This window comes from Sylvia atricapilla, chromosome 2 (genome assembly GCF_009819655.1).
Source record: "Sylvia atricapilla isolate bSylAtr1 chromosome 2, bSylAtr1.pri, whole genome shotgun sequence".
Taxonomy (NCBI): Eukaryota; Metazoa; Chordata; class Aves; order Passeriformes; family Sylviidae; genus Sylvia; species Sylvia atricapilla.
The window spans coordinates 1-20,590 of NC_089141.1; the positions used below are offsets into that span (position 1 = coordinate 1).

The 20,590-nt window shown below is 52.6% G+C and overlaps 3 protein-coding genes and 10 non-coding genes across 13 annotated transcripts; 9 read left to right on the plus strand and 4 right to left on the minus strand.

The window, feature by feature from the left end:
* Positions 1 to 5: 5 nt before the first annotated feature.
* On the minus strand, positions 6 to 2,848 carry LOC136373394 (E3 ubiquitin-protein ligase TRIM7-like; the record flags this gene model as incomplete). The annotated part of the gene is made up of 7 exons (XM_066338304.1): positions 2,420 to 2,848; positions 1,972 to 2,067; positions 1,595 to 1,825; positions 1,372 to 1,394; positions 1,042 to 1,157; positions 672 to 701; positions 6 to 544 (listed from the first exon to the last, which is right to left on the minus strand). Coding segments are annotated over exons 1-7 (1,461 nt in total), but the record flags the coding sequence as incomplete, so codon positions are not given.
* Positions 2,849 to 5,811: 2,963 nt separating this feature from the next.
* LOC136375193 (E3 ubiquitin-protein ligase TRIM39-like) lies at positions 5,812 to 10,896 on the plus strand. Its single transcript, XM_066340559.1, has 6 exons — positions 5,812 to 6,320; positions 6,525 to 6,620; positions 7,139 to 7,369; positions 8,541 to 8,563; positions 9,213 to 9,319; positions 10,257 to 10,896. The coding sequence occupies exons 1-6, from the start codon at positions 5,922 to 5,924 to the stop codon at positions 10,769 to 10,771; spliced, it is 1,371 nt and encodes a 456-aa protein (XP_066196656.1). The 5' UTR covers positions 5,812 to 5,921; the 3' UTR covers positions 10,772 to 10,896.
* Positions 10,897 to 11,469: 573 nt separating this feature from the next.
* On the plus strand, positions 11,470 to 11,541 carry TRNAE-CUC (transfer RNA glutamic acid (anticodon CUC)). Its single transcript has one exon. It is a non-coding gene; the product is annotated as a tRNA-Glu (tRNA).
* A 670-nt stretch (positions 11,542 to 12,211) lies between these two features.
* On the minus strand, positions 12,212 to 12,315 carry TRNAL-CAA (transfer RNA leucine (anticodon CAA)). Its single transcript has 2 exons — positions 12,278 to 12,315; positions 12,212 to 12,257 (listed from the first exon to the last, which is right to left on the minus strand). It is a non-coding gene; the product is annotated as a tRNA-Leu (tRNA).
* Positions 12,316 to 13,046: 731 nt separating this feature from the next.
* TRNAK-CUU (transfer RNA lysine (anticodon CUU)) lies at positions 13,047 to 13,119 on the minus strand. The gene has a single exon. It is a non-coding gene; the product is annotated as a tRNA-Lys (tRNA).
* Positions 13,120 to 13,472: 353 nt separating this feature from the next.
* TRNAV-CAC (transfer RNA valine (anticodon CAC)) lies at positions 13,473 to 13,545 on the plus strand. The gene has a single exon. It is a non-coding gene; the product is annotated as a tRNA-Val (tRNA).
* Positions 13,546 to 14,040: 495 nt separating this feature from the next.
* Positions 14,041 to 14,112, minus strand: TRNAE-UUC (transfer RNA glutamic acid (anticodon UUC)). The gene has a single exon. It is a non-coding gene; the product is annotated as a tRNA-Glu (tRNA).
* A 287-nt stretch (positions 14,113 to 14,399) lies between these two features.
* On the plus strand, positions 14,400 to 14,472 carry TRNAV-CAC (transfer RNA valine (anticodon CAC)). Its single transcript has one exon. It is a non-coding gene; the product is annotated as a tRNA-Val (tRNA).
* Positions 14,473 to 14,862: 390 nt separating this feature from the next.
* TRNAV-AAC (transfer RNA valine (anticodon AAC)) lies at positions 14,863 to 14,935 on the plus strand. Its single transcript has one exon. It is a non-coding gene; the product is annotated as a tRNA-Val (tRNA).
* A 1,255-nt stretch (positions 14,936 to 16,190) lies between these two features.
* TRNAE-CUC (transfer RNA glutamic acid (anticodon CUC)) lies at positions 16,191 to 16,262 on the plus strand. The gene has a single exon. It is a non-coding gene; the product is annotated as a tRNA-Glu (tRNA).
* Positions 16,263 to 16,783: 521 nt separating this feature from the next.
* On the plus strand, positions 16,784 to 16,856 carry TRNAK-CUU (transfer RNA lysine (anticodon CUU)). The gene has a single exon. It is a non-coding gene; the product is annotated as a tRNA-Lys (tRNA).
* Positions 16,857 to 18,900: 2,044 nt separating this feature from the next.
* On the plus strand, positions 18,901 to 18,973 carry TRNAK-CUU (transfer RNA lysine (anticodon CUU)). The gene has a single exon. It is a non-coding gene; the product is annotated as a tRNA-Lys (tRNA).
* Positions 18,974 to 19,411: 438 nt separating this feature from the next.
* LOC136375204 (ly6/PLAUR domain-containing protein 2-like) lies at positions 19,412 to 20,564 on the plus strand. The gene is made up of 3 exons (XM_066340573.1): positions 19,412 to 19,484; positions 19,607 to 19,726; positions 20,410 to 20,564. Exons 1-3 carry the CDS (start codon positions 19,412 to 19,414, stop codon positions 20,562 to 20,564), a joined length of 348 nt encoding a protein of 115 aa, XP_066196670.1.
* Positions 20,565 to 20,590: the final 26 nt, after the last annotated feature.

The following is a 20,590-nucleotide window of genomic DNA, read 5'->3' on the forward strand; positions in this document are numbered from 1 at the left end:
CTCCCGGGGGTCTCTCTGGCCACCCCCAGGGCCCAGGACCCCGCCGGGGACACCTGCACGTCCCAGCAGCGCCTCCCGGCGGTGACACCCTGGTGGCCCAGCACGGAGGGGTCGGTGCCGGGGCCGGGTCCGTCCGGGGGGGTCTCGGTGCCGGGTCCGTCCAGAGGGGTCCCGGTGCCGGGTCCGGGTCCGTCCAGGGGGGTCTCCGTTCCAGGTCTGGGTCCATCCGAGGGGGTCTCGGTGCTGAATCCGTCCGAGGGGGTCTCGGTGCTGGGTCTGGGTCCATCCAGGGGTGTCTCGGTACCGGTTCCGGGTCCATCCAGGAGGGTCTCAGTTCCGGGTCCATCCAAGGGGGTCTCGGTGCCGGGTCCATCCAGGGGGATCTCGGTGCCGGTTCCGGGTCCAGGTCCGTCCAGGAGGGTCTCGGCGCCGGTTCCGGGTCCACCCCCGGGAGGGTCCGGAGCCCTTTCCCAGCTGACGCTGCTCCCGTCGGGGGTCACACGGAGCTGGGGGTGAGCCGTGCTGGGGTCCAGCGTCACCGTCACTGCGCCGAGGGGATTCCGTGGGTCCTCTGCCTGCCCCCAGCTCCCCGCGGGGCTTTTCCCCTCATTTCCCTTCTCTTGTCCCGCCCAGCTCCGGGCCCAGCCCTTGTCCCCCAGCCCCGGACTTACTTTTGTCCGGCAGCTCAAAGAGCAGGATGTCTGAAAAAACGGGGAGAAGGGAGACACGGGCTGAGATAAAATGTGGGTTTATAAAGTGATATAAAATGTGGGGAGGTTGTCCTGCCACCCTGCGGATGATGAATGGAATTGTGATAAAAGGAGAACCAAATAAAAATAAGTTTTTGCGATCCAATAAAACGGGATTGCAAAAAAACCCTGATTGCTGTTAAAATAATTGCCATAGAATACAGCCTACGCTCTAGGTAAGCAAATATAATCTGTGATTGCACAAATACATATTAATTGTATAATAAACATATAATAAATACAATTTATATATGCAATGAAATCAATGAAATTCATCGCTTGCTCCCCATACCTTGGAAGCTCCTCAGTGTCTCCTCCAGGAGAATATATTCCTCCCTGAAGTGATGAATTTTCTTTTCCAGCTCGGGAAGAGGCGACGGGGGCAGCTGGAAGTTTTCCTTTCCGAGGCTGGAGAAGGATGGAAGGAAGAGGTTGAGGATCCACGCCAAAGGGAGCCCAAGGAATTCCCACAGAGGAGCCTTTAGGAGCGGGCTCAGACCCCTTCTGATTGGGATTTGGCCACAATTCCAAATTCTTTGGTCTCTGAAGGAGGCCGAGCACAGGATCCAAGCGCCAATGCCGGCGCTGGGGGCAGGAGGAGCTCGCGGAGCCCCGCCTTTACCTGCTCAAGGTGCCGCTGATGTCCTGGGAGGGAGAGAAGGGACACGGCTGAATCACTCCGAATTGACACTGCAAGAGATTCTCTGGGCCCATCCAGGGGTCTGGGGCGGGGCGCGGCCCCACCACGGAATGCTCTGGGTTGAAGGGACCCCCAGAGACCACCCCGCTCCCCCCCGTGCCGGGATCCCACTGGGCTGGGCTGCTCCAAACCCTCTCGTTGTCACCTGCAGGAAGGTCCTGGCTGGTTGGCGGCACTTCTCCTCCAGCTCCTGGACTCGAGTGTCCAGCCGGGAGATCTCCTTGGTCAGGCTGGTCACGTTTTCCTCCTGCGCCTGCCCGAGGTCGCTCTCCAGGCCCCGCAGCCGAGCCAGGAGCTGGCGGCAAAGCTCCTCCAGGGAGAGGCGCAGCCCCTGGAACTGGGACAGGACCCGCTGCCGCTCGGCTGCCGTCTTCTCCTGCGGTGGGACACGCGGGGAGCGGAGCTGGGTGGACCGGGGGAGTCAAAGCCGCTCCCTGGAGCGGGACCCCAACCCCAGGAACCTCCTCCGCCCTCTAAATCCATCCCCACCCACTCCCCGCCCGCCCGCTCCGGAGAGTTTACCAAATACTCCCGGTTTCTCCTCATTTCAGCCTCCCGGAGCTCCAGGAGTTTGTCTCTGTCGTCCTTCAGGGTCTGCAGCCCGGCCTGGATTTGTTCCTGAGGGGACGAGAAATAAAGACCCCGTTTCTCTGGAGGTTGGGACAGCTTCAAACACACACCCTGGGCAGGGGCTTGGAGCGAGGAAACTCCCTTTCTCCTCCCGGAGCAGGAAAACATCCCCCTTTTTGTGAAATGGGCTCTTTTTGCCCACGTTGCCGCTGGTTTAGGGGCTGGCGGGGATCCAGCCGGAGCTGGAATTCGGCAGCAGGAGGAGGAACACCCCGATCCCTCCGGACCCCGGGGAGAACAGAGAGAGCAGAAGCACCGGAGTGTGTCCTGTCCCCTGGGCACGGGCTGGGGGGACATTTCCACCCCGGAGGAGCTCCGGGCTGGATCCCCGTCCCTTTACCTTGTATTCCCGGACCACCTCGGGCACCGGGAGCACGGTGTGGGCGCGGTGGGCGCGGGACTCGCGGCAGATGGCGCACAGCAGAACTCCGTCCTCTTTGCAGAAAACCTCCAGGGGCTCCCGGTGCCTCGGGCATCCTTCCTCCTCCTCCTCCTCCTCCTCCTCCTCCTCCTGCCCGCTTCTCAGGGCTTCCCCTCGGCTCAGCCTGCGGGCGATCTCCAGCACCTTCGCCAGCTCCCGGCTGGGGCGGAGGCTCCGCTCCGGGGCCGTGTCCCGGCACCGCGGGCAGGAGAATCCCGCCGTGGGCCATTCCCAGCAGCGCTCGATGCAGCCGCGGCAGAAGTGGTGTCCGCAGTGGATGGACACGGGCTCCCGGAAATATTCCAGGCAGATGGGGCACGAGGCCTCGCCCGGGAGCGCGTCCATGGGGCCCGCGGGAGCCGCCGCTTTCGTTTTCTCCGAGGGCAGCGGAGGGCGTTCTGGTACTGCCCCCGGGGCGGGGGGTGGCCAAACCCCCAAACTGGGGGGACGGAGGGGTGGGGATAGTCAAAACCTCACAGGTTAAAGGGATAGAGGGGTGGGCGATGGCCAAAACCCTCCAAATTGGGGGACAGAGGGGTGGGGATGGCCAAAACCCCCAGATTTAGGGGACGGAGGGGTGGGGGTGGCCAAAACCCCCAAATTGGGGGGACGGAGGGGTGGGGATAGTCAAAATCCCCCAGGTTAAAGGGATAGAGGGGTGGGGGTGGCCAAAATCCCCAGATTGGGGGCACGGAGGGGTGGGGGTGGCCAAAACCCCTCCAAATTGGGGGACAGAGGGGTGGGGATGGCCAAAACCCCCCAGGTTAAAGGGATAGGGGGGTGGGGGTGGCCAAAATCCCCAGACTGGGGGGACGGAGGGGTGGGGATTTTGGCCAAAACCCCTCCAATTGGGGGACAGAGGGGTGGGGGTGGCCAAAATCCCCAGATTTAGGGGACAGAGGGGTGGGGATGGCCAAAACCTCCCAGGTTAAAGGGATAGGGGGGTGGGGATGGCCAAAACCCCCAAACTGGGGGGACGGAGGGGTGGCGGTGGCCAAAACCCCCCAGGTTAAAGGGACGGATGGGTCGGGGTGGCCAAACCCCCAAACTGGGGGGACGGAGGGGTGGGGATGGTCAAAACCTTTGGATTGGGGGACAGAGGGGTGGGGATGGCCAAAACCCCCAAATTGGGGGGACGGAGGGGTGGGGATAGTCAAAACCTCACAGGTTAAAGGGATAGAGGGGTGGGCGATGGCCAAAACCCTCCAAATTGGGGGACGGAGGGGTGGGGATGGCCAAAACCTTTGGATTGGGGGCACGGAGGGGTGGGCGATGGCCCAAACCCCTCCAAATTGGGGGACAGAGGGGTGGGGATGGCCAAAACCCCTCCAAATTGGGGGACAGAGGGGTGGGGATGGCCAAAACCCCCAGATTTAGGGGACGGAGGGGTGGGGGTGGCCAAAACCCCTCCAAATTGGGGAACAGAGGGGTGGGGATGGCCAAAACCCCTCCAAATTGGGGGACGGAGGGGTGGGGATGGCCAAAACCTTTGGATTGGGGGCACGGAGGGGTGGGCGATGGCCCAAACCCCTCCAAATTGGGGGACAGAGGGGTGGGGATGGCCAAAACCCCCAAATTGGGGGGACGGAGGGGTGGGGGTGGCCAAAACCCCCCAGGTTAAAGGGACGGATGGGTCGGGGTGGCCAAACCCCCAAACTGGGGGGACGGAGGGGTGGGGATAGTCAAAATCCCCCAGGTTAAAGGGATAGAGGGGTGGGGATGGCCAAAACCCCCAGACTGGGGGGACGGAGGGGTGGGGATGGCCAAACCCCTCCAAATTTGGGGCACGGAGGGGTGGGCGATGGCCAAAACCTCTGGACTGGGGAGACAGAGGGGTGGGCGATGGCTGAAACCCCCCAGATTTGAACCTTTTTAGAGCATTTTTAAGCATTTGAACTCTCTTTCTGAACGGGCTCCTTTGTCCGTCCCATCCCTCCCTTTCTCCTCGGCAAGGCCCGAGGCTGGAAGAAAAAAAAAAAAAAAAAAAAAAAAAGGTTTTAAAATTAATTTAGATTTTTTTTTTAATATGGATTTTAAAATTTTGGATTTCTTAAATTTTTTTTAAAATTCGGATTTTTTAACTTGGATTTTTTTTTAAAAAAACCCTTAGATTGTAAGAATTTTTTATTGAGGTATTTTCCCCCACTAAGAAAAGGGGGCAGGTTGTTCCCAGCCTGCACCTTGAAGCAGTCGAGGAAAATCCTGCAGAAAACCTTGGATCACTGATTTTGTCTGCTAAATCCGAGCCTCCAGCTCCCTCTGGAGCCCGCGGCCGGCGAGAATTCCCGGTGATTACACCCGGTTAATCAAGGAGGGAAATCGCTTGGAAAAGGGAATCTTGATCCCTCCCAATCCCCCGATAAATCAACATTAGCCCCAGATTATCATAAAAAAAAAAAAAAAAAAAAAAAAAAAAAAAAAAAAAAAAAAAAAAAATGGTGTTTTGAGCACGAAGCCGAAGCCGCCCTCAGGTTTCAGTCTGAATGTTCCGAGCACCGGAAAACCCAGAACCCAAAAAAACCTCCCGCACAGAATTAACGGCGGGTGAATTTTGGACCAAATTCCTCAAGAATAAAAAAAGATCTCTTCGGTACCGGCGCCCGACTCCGGCGGGTTCTGCCCATGGAAAGTTCCGGAGTTCACCCCGGTGCTCCAGGGGGAAGAAAAAAGAAAGTTAAAAACAGGAGAGTCTGTGGTCAGAGCTCAGCCCCGACCTGTGAGAGAAACGATTTCCTGTGCAAAAGGAGAAGTGAAAGGAGCAATAAAAGTATTTTTGAATAAAGGTATTTTTAGCTGCGAGGACGGGTCGGGGTGTTGGGGTCGGAAGTTCAGGAGTTCTGCATAATCGGGAATTGAGCAGCAAAGGATGAGCCAGGAATTACCCCAAGCTCTGCCCCCGTGGCCTTAAATTAATAATCTAGGAGTGAATAAAATAAACACGCATATAAATAAAATTGATCCATTAACAAATTCCAAATAAATAAACTGGAAGCGGTGGAACCAGTCTGGTTCCTGGTGCAGACCCCGAGGGGAGCCTTGGGGCAGCCTCTCCCTTTCCCTGGGGGATTTTTGGGAGACACGGGAGTGAGACAGGAGCGGTGGATCCCAACCGAGCCGGTAAGCGATGGAGGAAGTTTAATTTCCATTTCATCTCCTTCCGACCCGCTGCGAGCCTGCTGCGGAGGGGGATTCTCTGCCGTTTTTTGGCAATCCGGTGTCAACCCCGGGTGCCAAAGAACCCGGCGCCACGCCCGGCGCCAGCCCCGGCTCCTCTCAGCAGCGAGGTCACTCCGCTCTCGCTTTCACTCCCCGGGGCCGAGCCGGGCACCTGCAGGAAGCGCAGCAGCCGCCGGGGGAAAAGAGAAACCGGCCCCGGTCGTGTTCCGATCCCGTCCCGGTCCGGTCCGGTCCCGGTCCGCCCATGGCCCAGCAGCTCCGAGCCGAAGCCTCCTGCTCTCTGTGCCTCGACCTCTTCCAGGAGCCCGTGTCCATCCACTGCGGCCACAATTTCTGCCGGAGCTGCATCGAGCGCTGCTGGCAGAACTCCCGGGGCTCCTTCCCGTGCCCCAGCTGCCGGGAGACGGCCCCGGAGCCCGGCCTGAGACCCAACCGGGAGCTGGCCGGGATCATCCGCATCGCGCAGCGCCTCAGCCTCAGGGGCACGGCCGGGCCCGGGGAGCCGCTGTGCCACAGGCACGGCCAGCCTCTGAAACTCTTCTGCGAGGAGGAGCAGAGCCCCGTGTGCCGCGTGTGCCGCGAGTCCCGGGAACACCGGCTCCATTCCGCCGTGCCCATCGAGGAAGCGGCGCAGGAGCATCAGGTGGGAGTGTCCGGGAGTCCCCGGGGCTGAGGGAGGAGGAGGAGGAGGAGGAGGAGGAGGAGGAGGAGGAGGAAGGGGAGGACAGGTGAGGGTTGTTTTCCCACCAAAGGTCTGGATTTCCGCCTGTTCTCTCCGTCCCGGTGCCGCTCCCGACACCGGCGGATGGAGGGAAAGGCACCGACCCGCTCCTTCTCCTCCGCCCAGGAGAAGTTCCAGGCTCACGCACAGATCCTCAAGGACAGGAGAGAAAAGCTGCTGGGGCTGAAAGCGGCGGAGGAAGGGAAAAGTTTGGACTTGCTGGTGAGTGACCCTTCGCTTGTCCCCCCGGTGACTGCCCGTGCCTGTCACCGCCCTCACGGGGAACAATTTTATCCCCCGTATCCCACCCAAACCTGGATTTTACCAGGGAAAAAAGCGGGGAGCACAATTCCCACTATTAACGGGCAGAAAACGGGAATCACCCAATCGCCTTTTTTTTTTTTTTTTTTTTTTTTTTTTTTTTTTTAGCCTTGTTTTCCCCTTTCCCTGTTGATGGGTTTATTTTCCATCTTCTCTTGTCCAAAGGTCTGGAGCCTTTTGGGTACAAAGTTTATGGGCCGTGGGAAAATGCTTTGCCAGCAATCCCCACCTATAAACGGAAAAAACCCCACATATATATATTTAAAAATAATAATAAAAAAAAAAAAAATCTGATTTTCTTCTTGGCTCTCCCCTGGCTTTGCAAGAACCCCGGCATTTCTGGCGGTGACAAATGCCCCCTTCACTCCGCTCTGCTGGCAGTTCCCTGCCCCAGCCCCTCACGCCCGTTCCCGTTGCAGGAGCGGGTGGACGCCGAGCGGGGGAAGGTCCGAGCCCAGGTCAAGGAGCTGCAGCAGCTCCTGGAGGGGCAGGAGCAGCTCCTGCTGGGCCGGCTGGCAAAGCTGGACCGGGAGATCGTGCGGAGACAGGAGGAGAACATCAGCAGCCTCTCGGAGCAGATCTCTGCCCTGGGCCGGCAGATCCAGGAGCTGGAGGAGAAGTGCCGGCAGCCGCCCTGGGAACTCCTGCAGGTGAGACCTCAGAGCCACCGGGAAACCCTCAGCCGCGTGTGGTGGCACCAGGCTGCCAGCCAAATCCATCCTAAACCGGCCAAATCCATCCTAAACCGGCCAAATTAATCCTAAACTGGCCAAATTAACCCTAAACCAGCCAAATCCATCCTAAACCGGCCAAATCCATCCTAAACCGGCCAAATTAGTCCTAAACTGGCCAAATTGATCCTAAATCAGCCAAATTAATCCTAAACCAGCCAAATCCATCCTAAACCGACCAAATCCATCCTAAACCAGCCAAATCCATCCTAAACCAGCCAAATCCATCCTAAACCAGCCAAATTAATCCTAAACTGGCCAAATTAACCCTAAACCGGCCAAATTAATCCTAAACCAGCCAAATCCATCATAAACCAGCCAAATCAATCCTAAACCAGCCAAATCAATCCTAAACCAGCCAAACTAACCCTAAACCAGCCAAATCCATCCTAAACAGAATCCCAGGGTCATGGTCTGGGGAGGAAGGTGCCTCACAGAGCACCTAGACCACAGCAGGGACACCTTCCACTGGGCTGTGTTTCTCCAATCCCTGGCCAACCTGGAGATATAAAAACTCCTTTTAAACCCTTTTTTTTTTTCCGCCCTAAATTATTCCCTTCCATGCCTCAGAGTCATCCCAGCTGTCCACTGGAATGTCGTGGATCACCCCCAGGTCCCTGGGGTTCAGCTGAACACCCCCATCCATGGCCTGGTTCCCCTGTCCCCAGCAGGAAACCACTGGTGCTCACCTGGTTGCCACCAAAGCCACCATCCGAGCCCACCCCTGGGCTTGGCTTCACCCCTGCTTCGATACTTAAATAACCAAATATCCAAAAATTCCGAACATTCGAATGCCTAAATATTCAAATACCCGAACATTTAAACACCCAAACATCGAACAATCCCACATTTAAAGAGGCGGAGATGTTAATTAGCAGCCGCCACGCCCATCCTGGGGGCGGGGATGATGCCGATAACCCAGCTGCTCATTAAGGTTGCTCATTAAGGCTGCCGTGACCTCACCCGGAATTCCCGCAGATCCAGAATGCCTCATTTAGGCCGAGCAGCGCCCCGGGGTCACCCCGGAGTTATTCACCCCCGGCTGGCTCCGCTCTGACCCCACAACCCCTCTGATCTCTCTCCCCTGCAGGACAGCAGAGACATCCTGAGCAGGTTTGTGGCTCCTCTCCTGCGTTCCTGGCACGTCCTTGTCGTTTGTCCCCGCGGCTGGTGGACCCCCAAACCCCAACCTGTGTGACAGGGACACGCAGGACACAACTAGGACACCACAAAAGTCCAGTTAGGATGCTGGAGACCAGGGTCAGGTACTGGGGGGTGAAGGTGCCTCCAGCTCTGCTGCAGCTGATCTGTGAAAACCTCCCTGTCCCTGGAGGGATGAGCTTTTCCTTCTCAGCCTGTCAAAAATAGGGAGCCAACAGCTAAAAGTGTTAAATTCTGAGGGAATCCTCCATACTTTAACAGACCTGTTTGTGACCCCTTCGGATTGGGAGGGGGGAAGGAGGAAAGTGGGCCAGGAAAGTAACTTTTATTCCCTGATTTCCAATGGGAGAAAATCTTCACCATCCGGAGACTCTTCAGCCATGGCTGGCTCAGAAAATGTTCTCCAGAAGCTCCTTGATGGGGAGCAGATCCCCAAATCCTCCTGTAGATGCCCAAACCCAAGAGGAATGGAGTTAAAAAATCGTGGGAACCTGGGATGGTTTGGGTTGGAAAGGGCCTTTCCAGCCTCCCCAGGGCACAGCTGCCTCTCCAGTCTCACCATTCCATAATTCTGTGGAGAAAATCTCCTCCTTCTTTCCAGGCTGGAGAAGCAGAATGCCCCGGAGCCGGTGGAGAATCCACCAGAGGAACCCCCAGAGCTGCCCCAGGAAAACGCCAGCCTCAAAGAGATGCTGAAGAAGTTCCAAGGTATGGAGGGACCAGGGAAGGGGTGTCAGTGCCACCTTTGGAAAATCACCCCTCAAAGGTGAAAATCCCAGGTATTTCCACATGGCAGCTTAAGAAAGGAAAGCCACAGGACACCCCCCAGTGACCAGCAAAAGCCCCACACTTCTCATCTTTGCTCCAAGCCAAATTCCCTTTGCTGGATTTTCCACTTTCCCAATCCCGCACACGGGCATCCGACCATCCCTGGAGTATCCCAGAGCTGGGAGAGTGGGAGAAATCCAGCCCCAAAGCTCCTTAGGGTGCCACACCATCCCTGGAGCATCCCAGAGCTGGGAGAGTGGGACAACCCCAGCCCCAAAGCTCTTTAGGACATCACACCATCCCTGGAGCATCCCAGAGCTGGGAGAGTGGGAGAAATCCAGCCCCAAAGCTCCTTAGGGTGCCACACCATCCCTGGAGCATCCCAGAGCTGGGAGAGTGGGAGAAATCCAGCCCCAAAGCTCCTTAGGGTACCACACCATCCCTGGAGCATCCCAGAGCAGGGAGAGTGGGACAACCCCAGCCCCAAAGCTCTTTAGGACATCACACCATCCCTGGAGCATCTCAGAGCTGGGAGAGTGGGACAACCCCAGCCCCAAAGCTCTTTAGGACATCACACCATCCCTGGAGCATCCCAGAGCAGGGAGGGTGGGACAACCCCAGCCCCAAAGCTCCTTAGGGTGCCACACCATCCCTGGAGCATCCCAGAGCTGGGAGAAATCCAGCCCCAAAGCTCCTTAGGGTGCCACACCATCCCTGGAGCATCCCAGAGCAGGGAGGGTGGGAAAACCCCAGCCCCAAAGCTCTTTAGGACATCACACCATCCCTGGAGCATCCCAGAGCAGGGAGGGTGGGACAACCCCAGCCCCAAAGCTCTTTAGGGCGAGGCCCCCCCTGCAGCCGCCCCCTCCCTCCGCAGTGAGCCTGACGCTGGATCCGGACACGGCCCATCCGCGCCTTGCGCTCTCCGAGGACGGGAAGTGTGTCCGGTGGGAAGACACCCGCAGGGCCGTCCCCGACCACCCCAAACGCTTCGACTCGTCCCGCTGTGTCCTGGCCCGGGAGGGGCTGGGCCCGGGCCGGCATTTCTGGGAGGTGCAGGTGGGCGCCGGGGCCGCCTGGGCGCTCGGCGTGGCCAAGGAGTCGGTGCGAAGGAAGGGTCGCATCAGCGTCAAGCCCGAGGTGGGCATCTGGGCCGTGGGGCAGTGCGGGAGCCAGTGCCAGGCTCTCACGTCGCCCACCGTCCCCATCTCCCTGCCCGAAGCCCCCGAGGTGGTCGGGGTTTACCTGGATTACGAGGCCGGGCGAGTGGCGTTCTTCGATTCCCGGCGGGAGATCCCGATGTTCGCGTATCCGCCCGCGTCCTTCGGAGGGGAGCGGGTGCTGCCCCTGCTCTGCCTGGGCAGGGGCTGCCAGTTCACGCTGCTGCCCTGAGCCCCGCGGCCTGGCTCCCTCACCTGGGGGGCTTTGGGGCTGGGAACTTCCCCTTTCTCCCTCATTTCTGCCGACGAGAAGCCGCGGCTGGTTCAGAGAAATACCAACCCGAGGGCTGGGAGATATTTTCTGTGCCAGTGCGGTGATGAGGAGGAGGATGAGAGGGGAAAAGGGATAGGAAATAAAGGGAAATTGGACAAAGAATGGGAATAATTGGGGTGATCAGAGCAATCTGCTGGCGCCTGGGGCCACCTGTGGAGTTTCCTGGGACCTGGACATTGGGATGCCTGGACATTTGGGACCCGCCAGCATCATCTCCTGGGTCCACCAGGGGCTTCTGGAGTTGGGACATCTGAGGTTCATTGGGGTCAGATCCTGGGGTCCACTGAGGTCACATCCTGGTGTCTGTGGGGGTCAGATCCTGGGGTCCATTGGGGTCAGATCCTGGGGTCTGTGGGGTCAGGTCCTGGGGTCTGTGGGGGTCAGATCCTGGGGTCCATCGGTTTCATGTCCTGGAGTCTGTGGGGTCATGTCCTGGGGTATTTCTGGGTCGCGATCACGCTCTGGGACGTGTCAGGATTGGATCCTGGGATGCACTTGGATCACATCCCGGAATCCATCAAAAGGAGAATCAAATTCCGGGATTTATCGAGCTCGTCCTTATCAGATGGAGCCGTTCCAGAGAAGTATTCATCGCCTCCCTGGTGGTCTAGTGGTTAGGATTCGGCGCTCTCACCGCCGCGGCCCGGGTTCGATTCCCGGTCAGGGAAGAGTTTTTTTTTTCCCCTGCTAAATCATTTTTTAAAAAAATCTTATTTGTATTTAAACATCTCCTAACCCCCCAAAACCACCCTTTTTCTCCTCTTTTTGTGCCTCTCGCTCGCCGCTGGGCGTTGTCTTCCACCTGCCCCAGCTCCTTCTGTTATTGAGCAATAAATAAATTGATTAATAAGCAATACCTCTAATTGCATTTTTTTTCCGATTACGTTTATATGAAAGGCGTTTACCAGCTGTGCTAAAATAATTGTAGTTGAGTACTGAAATTAAATAATGGCATTTATTGAGGGGCTAACTGTTTATTATGCTTTGGGATTATTTACAGGGAGTGATCATTTCAAAAGGGAACCAGATTTTTTAAAAGAAAAATAAAAAAAAATTGAAAAAGGAACAATAATTTGAAAACCGGAATAATAGTTTGAAAAAAGGGAGGTGACTGCTTTTAGAAAGGCAAATAATAATTGGAACAGGAATAGTGGTTTTAAAAAGGGAAAATTAATTGTTAGAAAGAGATGAACGCTTTTAAAACGGGAATGTTGATTAGAAAGGAAGTAACAATTTAAAAACGGAAATAATAATTAATGAAGGAACAATAATTTTTAAAAGGGGAAGCACAGCAGGAAAAGGTGGATTTTTTTTAGGAATTTCTCAAAAGACCAGCGCTGTCAGGAGTGGGATTTGAACCCACGCCTCCATGAGGAGACCAGAATTCCCATGGGAAGGTGAATCCTTGAGTCTGGCGCCTTAGACCACTCGGCCATCCTGACGGCGGGAGTTCGGGGCAAAACACCGCAAAACGGGGATTTTAAAATCTGCGTTTGTTGGGCTTTTATCTTTGTTTGCGGGAGGAGTGGCAATTTTTGTTGTACTTTTGTTTTTTCTGTTTTGTCTGTTGCATTATGGGGGCTTTAAAAATACCAGTAAAGGGTAATTATTGCAAAGATCGAATAACAACGGTTGTTAAAAGTGAAAAGAAATAATAATTTTTAAAGGAATAGTAGCCGAGGGGAAAAGAATTTCAGAAAGGAAGTAATGATTTCGGAAAGGAACAATCATTCTCACACAATAAAAATAGGAAACATAATAATAATAATAATAATAATAATAATAATAATAATAATAATAATAATAATTTCACAGAATAAAAATAGGAATCCCCTCCACAATAATAATAATAATTTAAAAAGGGATGACGATGATGACAATACTATTATTATTATTATATTTTAAAAAGGAACAATAATTGACAAAGTTAAAAAGATTTAGAAAAGGAATAATAATTTCAAAAAGGAAGAATGACTTCATAGAGAATGAAATAATAAAACCCGGAATAATAATTTTAAAAGGAGCAATTAAAAATAGAGAATGATGTGGGAAGAATAACAATTTTAACATAAAAATAATTTAGGAATGATAACAATTTTAAAACTACAATAAATAAAGAGGAGAAAAAGTCGAATTTAGGTTAAAAAAATGATGAGATGTGGAAAATTAGGATCGCCCAACGTGGGGCTCGAACCCACGACCCTGAGATTAAGAGTCTCATGCTCTACCGACTGAGCTAGCCGGGCTCCTGCGGACGGACCCCCCCCGAGCCAATCCCTGGTGGAGAAATGCCGGTAGTTCCGCCGGGAATCTGGAATTTTCTCCGGGAATCGTCTCCGCAGGCGGATCTTTCCGGGGCGCAAAAGGCCGGGATAAAAACCCTCTCCCGCCGGTCACTTTTGGGCTTTCCGCCGGTTCTGCCTCCGCCACCGAAACCCTTCAAGCCGCGGCCGCTGCGGGGGTAGGAACTGGCTGGAATAAGGCGGAATTCTGGGGAAAAGGGCGGAATTCTGGGGAAAAAGCGCTTTTTTATTGTTTTTTTCCTTATTTTTTTATTCCGGTTTTGAGGCCGGGCGGGGCGGAGGCCGGGACACGGCGCGTTTCTGTAGTGTAGTGGTTATCACGTTCGCCTCACACGCGAAAGGTCCCCGGTTCGAAACCGGGCAGAAACAGCTCCATTAACTCAATTTTTTAATTATTTCTATGTCTTAACATTCCTCTGAATTCCTTCATGGCGATGCTGGCAAAAAAAAAAAAAAAAAAAAAAAGAAAAGAAAAAAAGAAATGTGTGTTTATAGTACTAAAGTATTTAATTTTTATTCCTTTACCTGGCGCTGGTAAAAAAAAAAAAAATCCCTGTTTATAACCCAAAATTGGTTTATTTTAGTTTACATATCAATGCTTTCCCTGCGGAGAAGCGTTTGCGGGCAGAAACCGCTAAAAGTGCCCTCGTCTCCCGCAAAAAATGTGGTGATTCGGGGCAAAAAAATTATGTCCAAAATTTCACTGCCGGGAGAGTGTGGGGATGTGATTGCCGCAGGAATAGCAATTAACATTCATTCGGTGGATTTGAAGTCCCCGCCTCATTTTTAAAGGGTACAAATCCACCCGAAATCGGCTGGAACTGGGGAATTCACTTTGATTTTTAGGAAAATGCTAACGCCTCGTTCCCTGACCGGGAATCGAACCCGGGCCGCGGCGGTGAAAGCGCCGAATCCTGACCACTAGACCACCAGGGACCTGTTTTTCACCCAAAATTTTCCATTCACAGCGATTTTTTACATCCGAGGAACCGCCCCAAAGCCGCCTCTTCCCTCCGGGCGCGGAAAGAATCCAAAAGAGGAGAAAATCGTGGAAAATTCAAAATTAATCTCATGCCCCTTCCCCAAATACTAAAGATACCAGAAGAATCGATCGAAACCAAGAAACCCTTTTCTCGTGGGGATTGGAAATATTCGGGAGCAGCCGCGGAGGGAATTTGGGTTCCCGAAATTACAGAAAAAGCGCGAACGGGGGTTTACAGGTGGTTTCTGTAGTGTAGTGGTTATCACGTTCGCCTCACACGCGAAAGGTCCCCGGTTCGAAACCGGGCAGAAACAACTGAGTACCTTTTGGGTCTTTTCCCCGTGTTTTCCCAGGCCCGGTAGGATTCGGGTGGTTTTCTGGGGCGCTGTGAGAATTCCGGGTGGTTTAGCTCGGGTTTGGGAGAACAAACTCTGACCTTGAAGGACGGGCGGGCACTCGTGGACCTTTGGGAGTCTGAAATAGTTTTCGGCGGGGAATTCTTTTCCTGATGATCCAAACTGGATTTTTGGGGGGGTTCCTGGTCGTGGCAGCCTCCGGAGGGAGGCCCCGGTGAGTGTTGGGGAAAAATCCTTCAAGGAAGAAAACGGAAAACGGGCCAAATTATGTAAAAAACATTGGCAGGCAAAGGAAAAATAAATCTGTTTTTTATTAATTCTTTCACTCCGAGATCAACAAGCGTAATAGTTTCTGTAGTGTAGTGGTTATCACGTTCGCCTAACACGCGAAAGGTCCCTGGTTCGAAACCAGGCAGAAACACTCGTATTTTGGAGGAATTTGTTCGTTTTTCCACCAGTTCGCTAACTGGGGTTTAACCTAAGGGTTATTTTTGGGAGTTCTGAGCTGTTACCCCCTCTGCTCCCCGCTTCCTTTTCCTCTATCACTTCTTGCGTTTTCTCCCTAGAGGGGAAATTATTTAAAAAAATCAAATTATCAGAGGCCCAGGTAAGCATAATTCGCATTTCCATCGCGCTGCTCCGTTAAGGCCCGCCTTGGTCAGAGACGGAGAGGAAAAGGTGGAAAAAAACCATTCACAATGTTGAAATCCAGCCCTTCCTCGGTGTCGCACCCACAGAGTGCTGGAAAACCAAGCGGCGACTTCCTTCCCTTCCCCCAAATCATTTTGGGTTCATTCGTCCCCGAAAAGAACTCCGAAAAAAACAAAGAAGAAAGGGTATTGTGTGAAGGGGAGAGGAGGAGGCGTTGCGGTCACGCGTTCCTGCTCCTGGATGGAGTCGTTTGTTCTTGGGACGTGACCTGGAATAGCGGCCAGAATTCCAGTTCATCTCCCTCCCGGCCGCCTTCTGAGCTCTTGGCTCCGTGTTTCCCATTATTCCAGAAATTCGGGTGTTGGGAGCGGCGGGATAGGGGCAGTTTTCCTGCTGGAATTCACCTTCCTCATCCTCCTCTTTTATTCCCGTTGCTCTGGCACATCCAGGCTGATACTGCATTATGCACAGCGCAGCCTGCTCGGATTTGAAGGGAAAAAATCAGTAAAATGATCCAAAATCCTCATGAAACCCAAGGACTGGACAGATCCCTTCCCTGTAGAGTCACCCACAGCTTCTCCCGGATTTTTGGAGCTGCTGGAATGTCCATAATCGGCTTTTTCTGCCCCACGAAATGAGGGACCGGCCGGATTCTGGGGCGTTTTCCCTCTGTGTGGAAAACATGGAGATGAGCCCAACCTCTGGAAAACTGCTAAAGCCGCCCAGTTCTGGTGTAGTTGGGGACAGGGTGTCCGGATGAGGGTAAAAAAGGCTTTTTGGGGGTAAAAAGGGCTTTTTTTGCGGGTGATCTCTGTGCTCCAGGTGCCTGAGAAGCCACTGAGGAGGCGCCGGCGTGGGGAATGAGCCAAGGGTGGGTTGGGACAGGTTAAACCGGGGCGATTTTTCCGTTCAGAGGGCAAGAGATAAAGGGGGGAAACTCACGCAATGACCCTTTTTTTACCGAATTCAACCCAAAAAAGATCTTGTCCGGTCTGTATTTTGGGGGCTGTGAGCGCCCACAGAGCTCCCTGGTGGTCTAGTGGTTAGGATTCGGCGCTCTCACCGCCGCGGCCCGGGTTCGATTCCCGGTCAGGGAAGGGTTCTTTTACCGCCCGCAAAAAAATCCCTTTTAAAAAAATCTTTCTAGAATTTCATATCTCCAAACCCCTTTTTTCTCCTCTTTTTGTACCTCTCCCTTCCCCTTCCGCCTGCCCCAGCTCCATCTTTTAGTGACCACGGTAAAAAAAAAAAAAAAAATTGAAAAAGGAAAATAAAGTGAAATAAGGGAAAATAATTTCTAAAAGTGAACAGCGATTTGGAAAAGGGAATAATAATTTGAAAACAAAAAAACGAGGTATGGATAACTTTTGAAAAGCGGAGCTATAATTGAAAAATGAATAATAATAATAATAATTTTGGAAAGGGAAAAAAGTTTTTTTAAAAGGACCAATGCTTTAGGTTTTATGTAAAAAAAAACCCCAAACAAACCAACCTTAAAATATTTTTAGCTTCAGCGGAGGAAACAGCACAAGGGGCGGAATCCTCTGCCCGGATTCCCCGGAAAATTCCAGATTCCTGGCCCGAATCCTGATTTTTTTGAGGCGCGGGAGCGCTCGCAGCCCGGCTAGCTCAGTCGGTAGAGCATGAGACTCTTAATCTCAGGGTCGTGGGTTCGAGCCCCACGTTGGGCGGAAAAGAGTTCTTTTGTACCCAAATATTATACTTTTTGCCCTTCATTTATCGTAATTTTTACAGCTAATATTCCTTTCCTCTCACTTTTTTTTAGTGTTTAAATCTTTTTATTCCTATTTAAATCTTAGTTTATGATTTCTTTTTGCTATCATTACTGTTATCATTAATTATATAATTATTTACTTTTAAACAGTTACTCTGGTTTCTACTATTTTTATTCTTTAAAAATGATTATTCCTTCTTGAAACTACCCTTCCGTTTTAAATTCTTATTACCTTTTAAATTATTGTCCTTTTATTTTTTTTTCATCATCATCATCAACCACCACCATCACCATCATCATAATTCCTTTTGGAATTATTGTGCCGGGTTTTCCTATTTTTATTCCGTGAGAATGATTGTTCCTTCCCGATATCGTTGTTCCATTTTGAAGTTCTTTCCCCCTCAAGCACTATTCCTCTAAAAAATATTATTTCTTTTAATTTTAATAACTATTATTATTATCATACCTTTTGATAATCAACCCTTAGTAGTAAAAAGCCCCCAAAAAGCAACAGACAAAAAAAACCCCAAAAAAACCAAAACCACAAAAAAACCAAACCAAAACAAAAAAAAACAACCCAATGAAACTGAGATAAACCCAAAAACTTGGAAATGAGGGGGTTTTGTGCCCTAAAAAGTGGGTTTGTGCCCTTGAAAACCAGGCGTTGTGCCCTAAAAACGGGTGGATTTGATGTAAAATTGGAGGTGTGGCCGAAAAGGGGAGTTTGGAACTTAGAAATGAGGATTTGAGCCCCCAAAAAGGAGGGTTTGGGCCGACACCAGGAATTTCACGCTCGGGAAGGTCCCGGGCAGCTGCACAAATATCGGGATGGGGCTGGCACCAAAAGCCTCGGAAATAACCCGGAGCCGGGAGGCAGCGCAATCAATCACGCGCTAATTACCCCTGTCGTTAATTAAGGCAGAGAAACCCCCTGGGCAGGGGATCCAGCGGCGCTCCGGGCTCCGGTTCCAGCCCCGGTTCCCAAATCCGGGCGGTTTGCGGGTTCCTTGGGGCGGTTCCCCTTTGGGATGAGGGGACAAGGGGGCAAAGGGACAAAGGGACATTCCCCTTTGGGGTCAGGGGACATTCCGCTTTGGGATGAGGGGACACTCCCCTTCGGGACACGGGGATAAAGGGACATTCCGCTTTGGGATGAGGGGACATTCCGCTTTGGGATGAGGGGACAAGGGGGCAAAGGGACAAAGGGACATTCCCCTTTGGGGTCAGGGGACATTCCGCTTTGGGATGAGGGGACAAAGGGACATTCCCCTTCGGGACACGGGGACAAAGGGACATTCCCCTTCGGGACACGGGGACAAAGGGGCTCCAGGAGCCGGGCACGGCCGTGACCGCGTGTCCCGGGTGTTTGTCCAGGTGTTCCCGAGCATTGTTCCCGGGGCACGGCTCCTCCCGAGGGATGCGGGGTCGTTCAGGCCCCGAGGGCAGCGCCGGGATAAAGGGAGCGCGGGGACACGGGGCCGGGGGCGCGGAGGAGAGACACCTGGGAAAGGTACCGGGGCTTTGGGGGGATTTTCGGGATATCTAAAATCGGTTTTAGATAGGTTTTAATATTATTTAATATCTAATATAATATAATGAAAATTTGTTTAATGTTTATTGTTAAATTATTGAATATTACATTTAAATATATTTATATAAAGTATATATAACAATGCATAAAGGTATGAACAAAATGAATTATATGGTGTCTAATTTATGTATAAATACGTATAAAATGTATGAATACATCATCTAGCATATGTAAATAAATGGATAACATGTATTATAGCATATCAATATAGCCTATATTATAGTATACAAATATAGATTTATTATTTCCGTATACTTTTTTTACTCTATACTTCTATATTTCTTACTCTTAGTTGTATATTTTATAAAAGAGAGACCGAATTAATTTTTAGATAATAAAACATTTTAGAAAAGCCAAATGAAATTTATGTTTTTAGTCAAAAAACAGTGGAAAAATATCCCTATCAGGAGCCCGGCTAGCTCAGTCGGTAGAGCATGAGACTCTTAATCTCAGGGTCGTGGGTTCGAGCCCCACGTTGGGCGGCAAACAAGTTTTTATCCCTTTGTTCACCGAAATCTGACTTTTTTTCTTTTATTTACCCAAATCCGCCCGGTATGGGTTCAGTTGCCGGCGCTGTGGCTCAGCACCTTCGGCAATAAAGTCCCTCTTTTCCTCATTAAATCGTTTTATTCCCATGGGATGCTCCTGCCCTGGAACCAGAACCGCTAAAGCTGCCAGAATTCCCCACATTTCCTTTTTTAAGGATTATCTCATAAAGGCAAACCAAGCTTTTCTCTGCTCGTTTTGCCCCAAAAGGCACAAAACAAAAGAAGCGGGAGGGTTTTGCCCCGGTTGGGTTGGTTTGGTTTTTTTTTTTTGCCCCACCCCATCCCCGGGCTGAGCACTGAGGGAACTCATCCCAGAGATGAATTCCTGAGTTGTTTCCATTCCAGGGAGTGCCGGGCCGGGCTGGGAAGAGGATGGAAACCAGGACCTGCCCCACGATGAAACTGCTCCTGCTGGGGCTGAGCCTCGTCCTGTGTGTGGGAGTTGGTGAGCGGGGAACAAAACGGGTCCAGTAACCCTAACCCATCCCCAGCCCCATCCCAATCCCAGGAGGAATTCTCCCCAGTTCTTCCCGAAGTTCATCCTGTTTTCTCTCTCCTCTGCTGCAGCCCAGGCCCTTCGATGCCACGTCTGCAAGTACAAGGTGGCCGTGGTGGGCTGCCTCTGGGGCAGCAACGTGACGACCTGCGAGCGCCGCGAGAAGTGTGCCGTCATCAGAGCCAGCCTGGGTGGGTTCTCTGGGGGTGTCCTTGGCCTTCCTCATCCTCTCCTTGGCCTTCTTCATCCTCTCCTTGGCTTCCCTGTCCTCTCCTCGGCCTTCCTCATCCTCTCCTTGGCCTTCCTCATCCTCTCCCTGGCTTCCCCGTCCTCTCCTCGGCCTTCTCCATCCCTTCCTTGGCCTTCCTCATCCTCTCCTTGGCCTTCCTCATCCTCTCCTTGGCTTCCCTGTCCTCTCCTCGGCCTTCCTCATCCTCTCCTTGGCCTTCCTCATCCTCTCCTTGGCTTCCCTATCCTCTCCTCGGCCTTCCTCATCCTCTCCTTGGCCTTCCTCATCCTCTCCTGTCCTTCAGGGAGGTTCTCCCCACCCCTGGAAAACCAAACGGCTCCTGTGGATGAGTGAGGATGCTGCAGGGAAAGCGCAGATGGGAGGGGTTGAGTTAAGCCTCTCTGTGGAGGTTGTCCCAAAAAAGTTCCAAAAAGTCGGTTTTAAGCCGAGAGGAGACTCTCCCTTCCAAAGAAGCCAGGGAACAGCGGTTGTCTCCGTGGGCACATTCCCTGATTTTCTTTTTTTCTTAATTAAACCAAGCCGTGACTTGATTTGAGGGGTACATTTCAGAGCTCGGTTTCTCTCTCCTCAAAGCCCAAAGTGTGATTTTTACGGTGTTTCTGGCGCTCTCTCCTCTCCCTGCAGGGAAGGCGACCGTTTATTACCAGCAGGGCTGCACCTCCGCCCTGAACTGCGGCCGGGAGCGGGCGTCGGACGTCGAGTCCCGCCTGACCTCCCGCTATTCCTGCTGCGAGACCGACCTCTGCAACGAGGAGTGGGGCAAGGAGCCCACGGACTGACCCGCGCCGGGGGCAGGATCGGTTCT

Bases quoted from the DNA above. Each gene is read 5' to 3' on its own strand.
- LOC136375193 (XM_066340559.1), top strand. From the start codon at position 5,922: ATGGCCCAGCAGCTCCGAGCCGAAGCCTCCTGCTCTCTGTGCCTCGAC. The intron at 6,321-6,524 runs GTGGGAGTGTCC...TCCTCCGCCCAG, and splicing joins AAGCGGCGCAGGAGCATCAG to GAGAAGTTCCAGGCTCACGC. The intron at 8,564-9,212 runs GTTTGTGGCTCC...CCTTCTTTCCAG, and splicing joins AGCAGAGACATCCTGAGCAG to GCTGGAGAAGCAGAATGCCC.
- LOC136375204 (XM_066340573.1), top strand. From the start codon at position 19,412: ATGGAAACCAGGACCTGCCCCACGATGAAACTGCTCCTGCTGGGGCTG. The intron at 19,485-19,606 runs GTGAGCGGGGAA...CCTCTGCTGCAG, and splicing joins CGTCCTGTGTGTGGGAGTTG to CCCAGGCCCTTCGATGCCAC. The intron at 19,727-20,409 runs GTGGGTTCTCTG...CTCTCCCTGCAG, and splicing joins CGTCATCAGAGCCAGCCTGG to GGAAGGCGACCGTTTATTAC.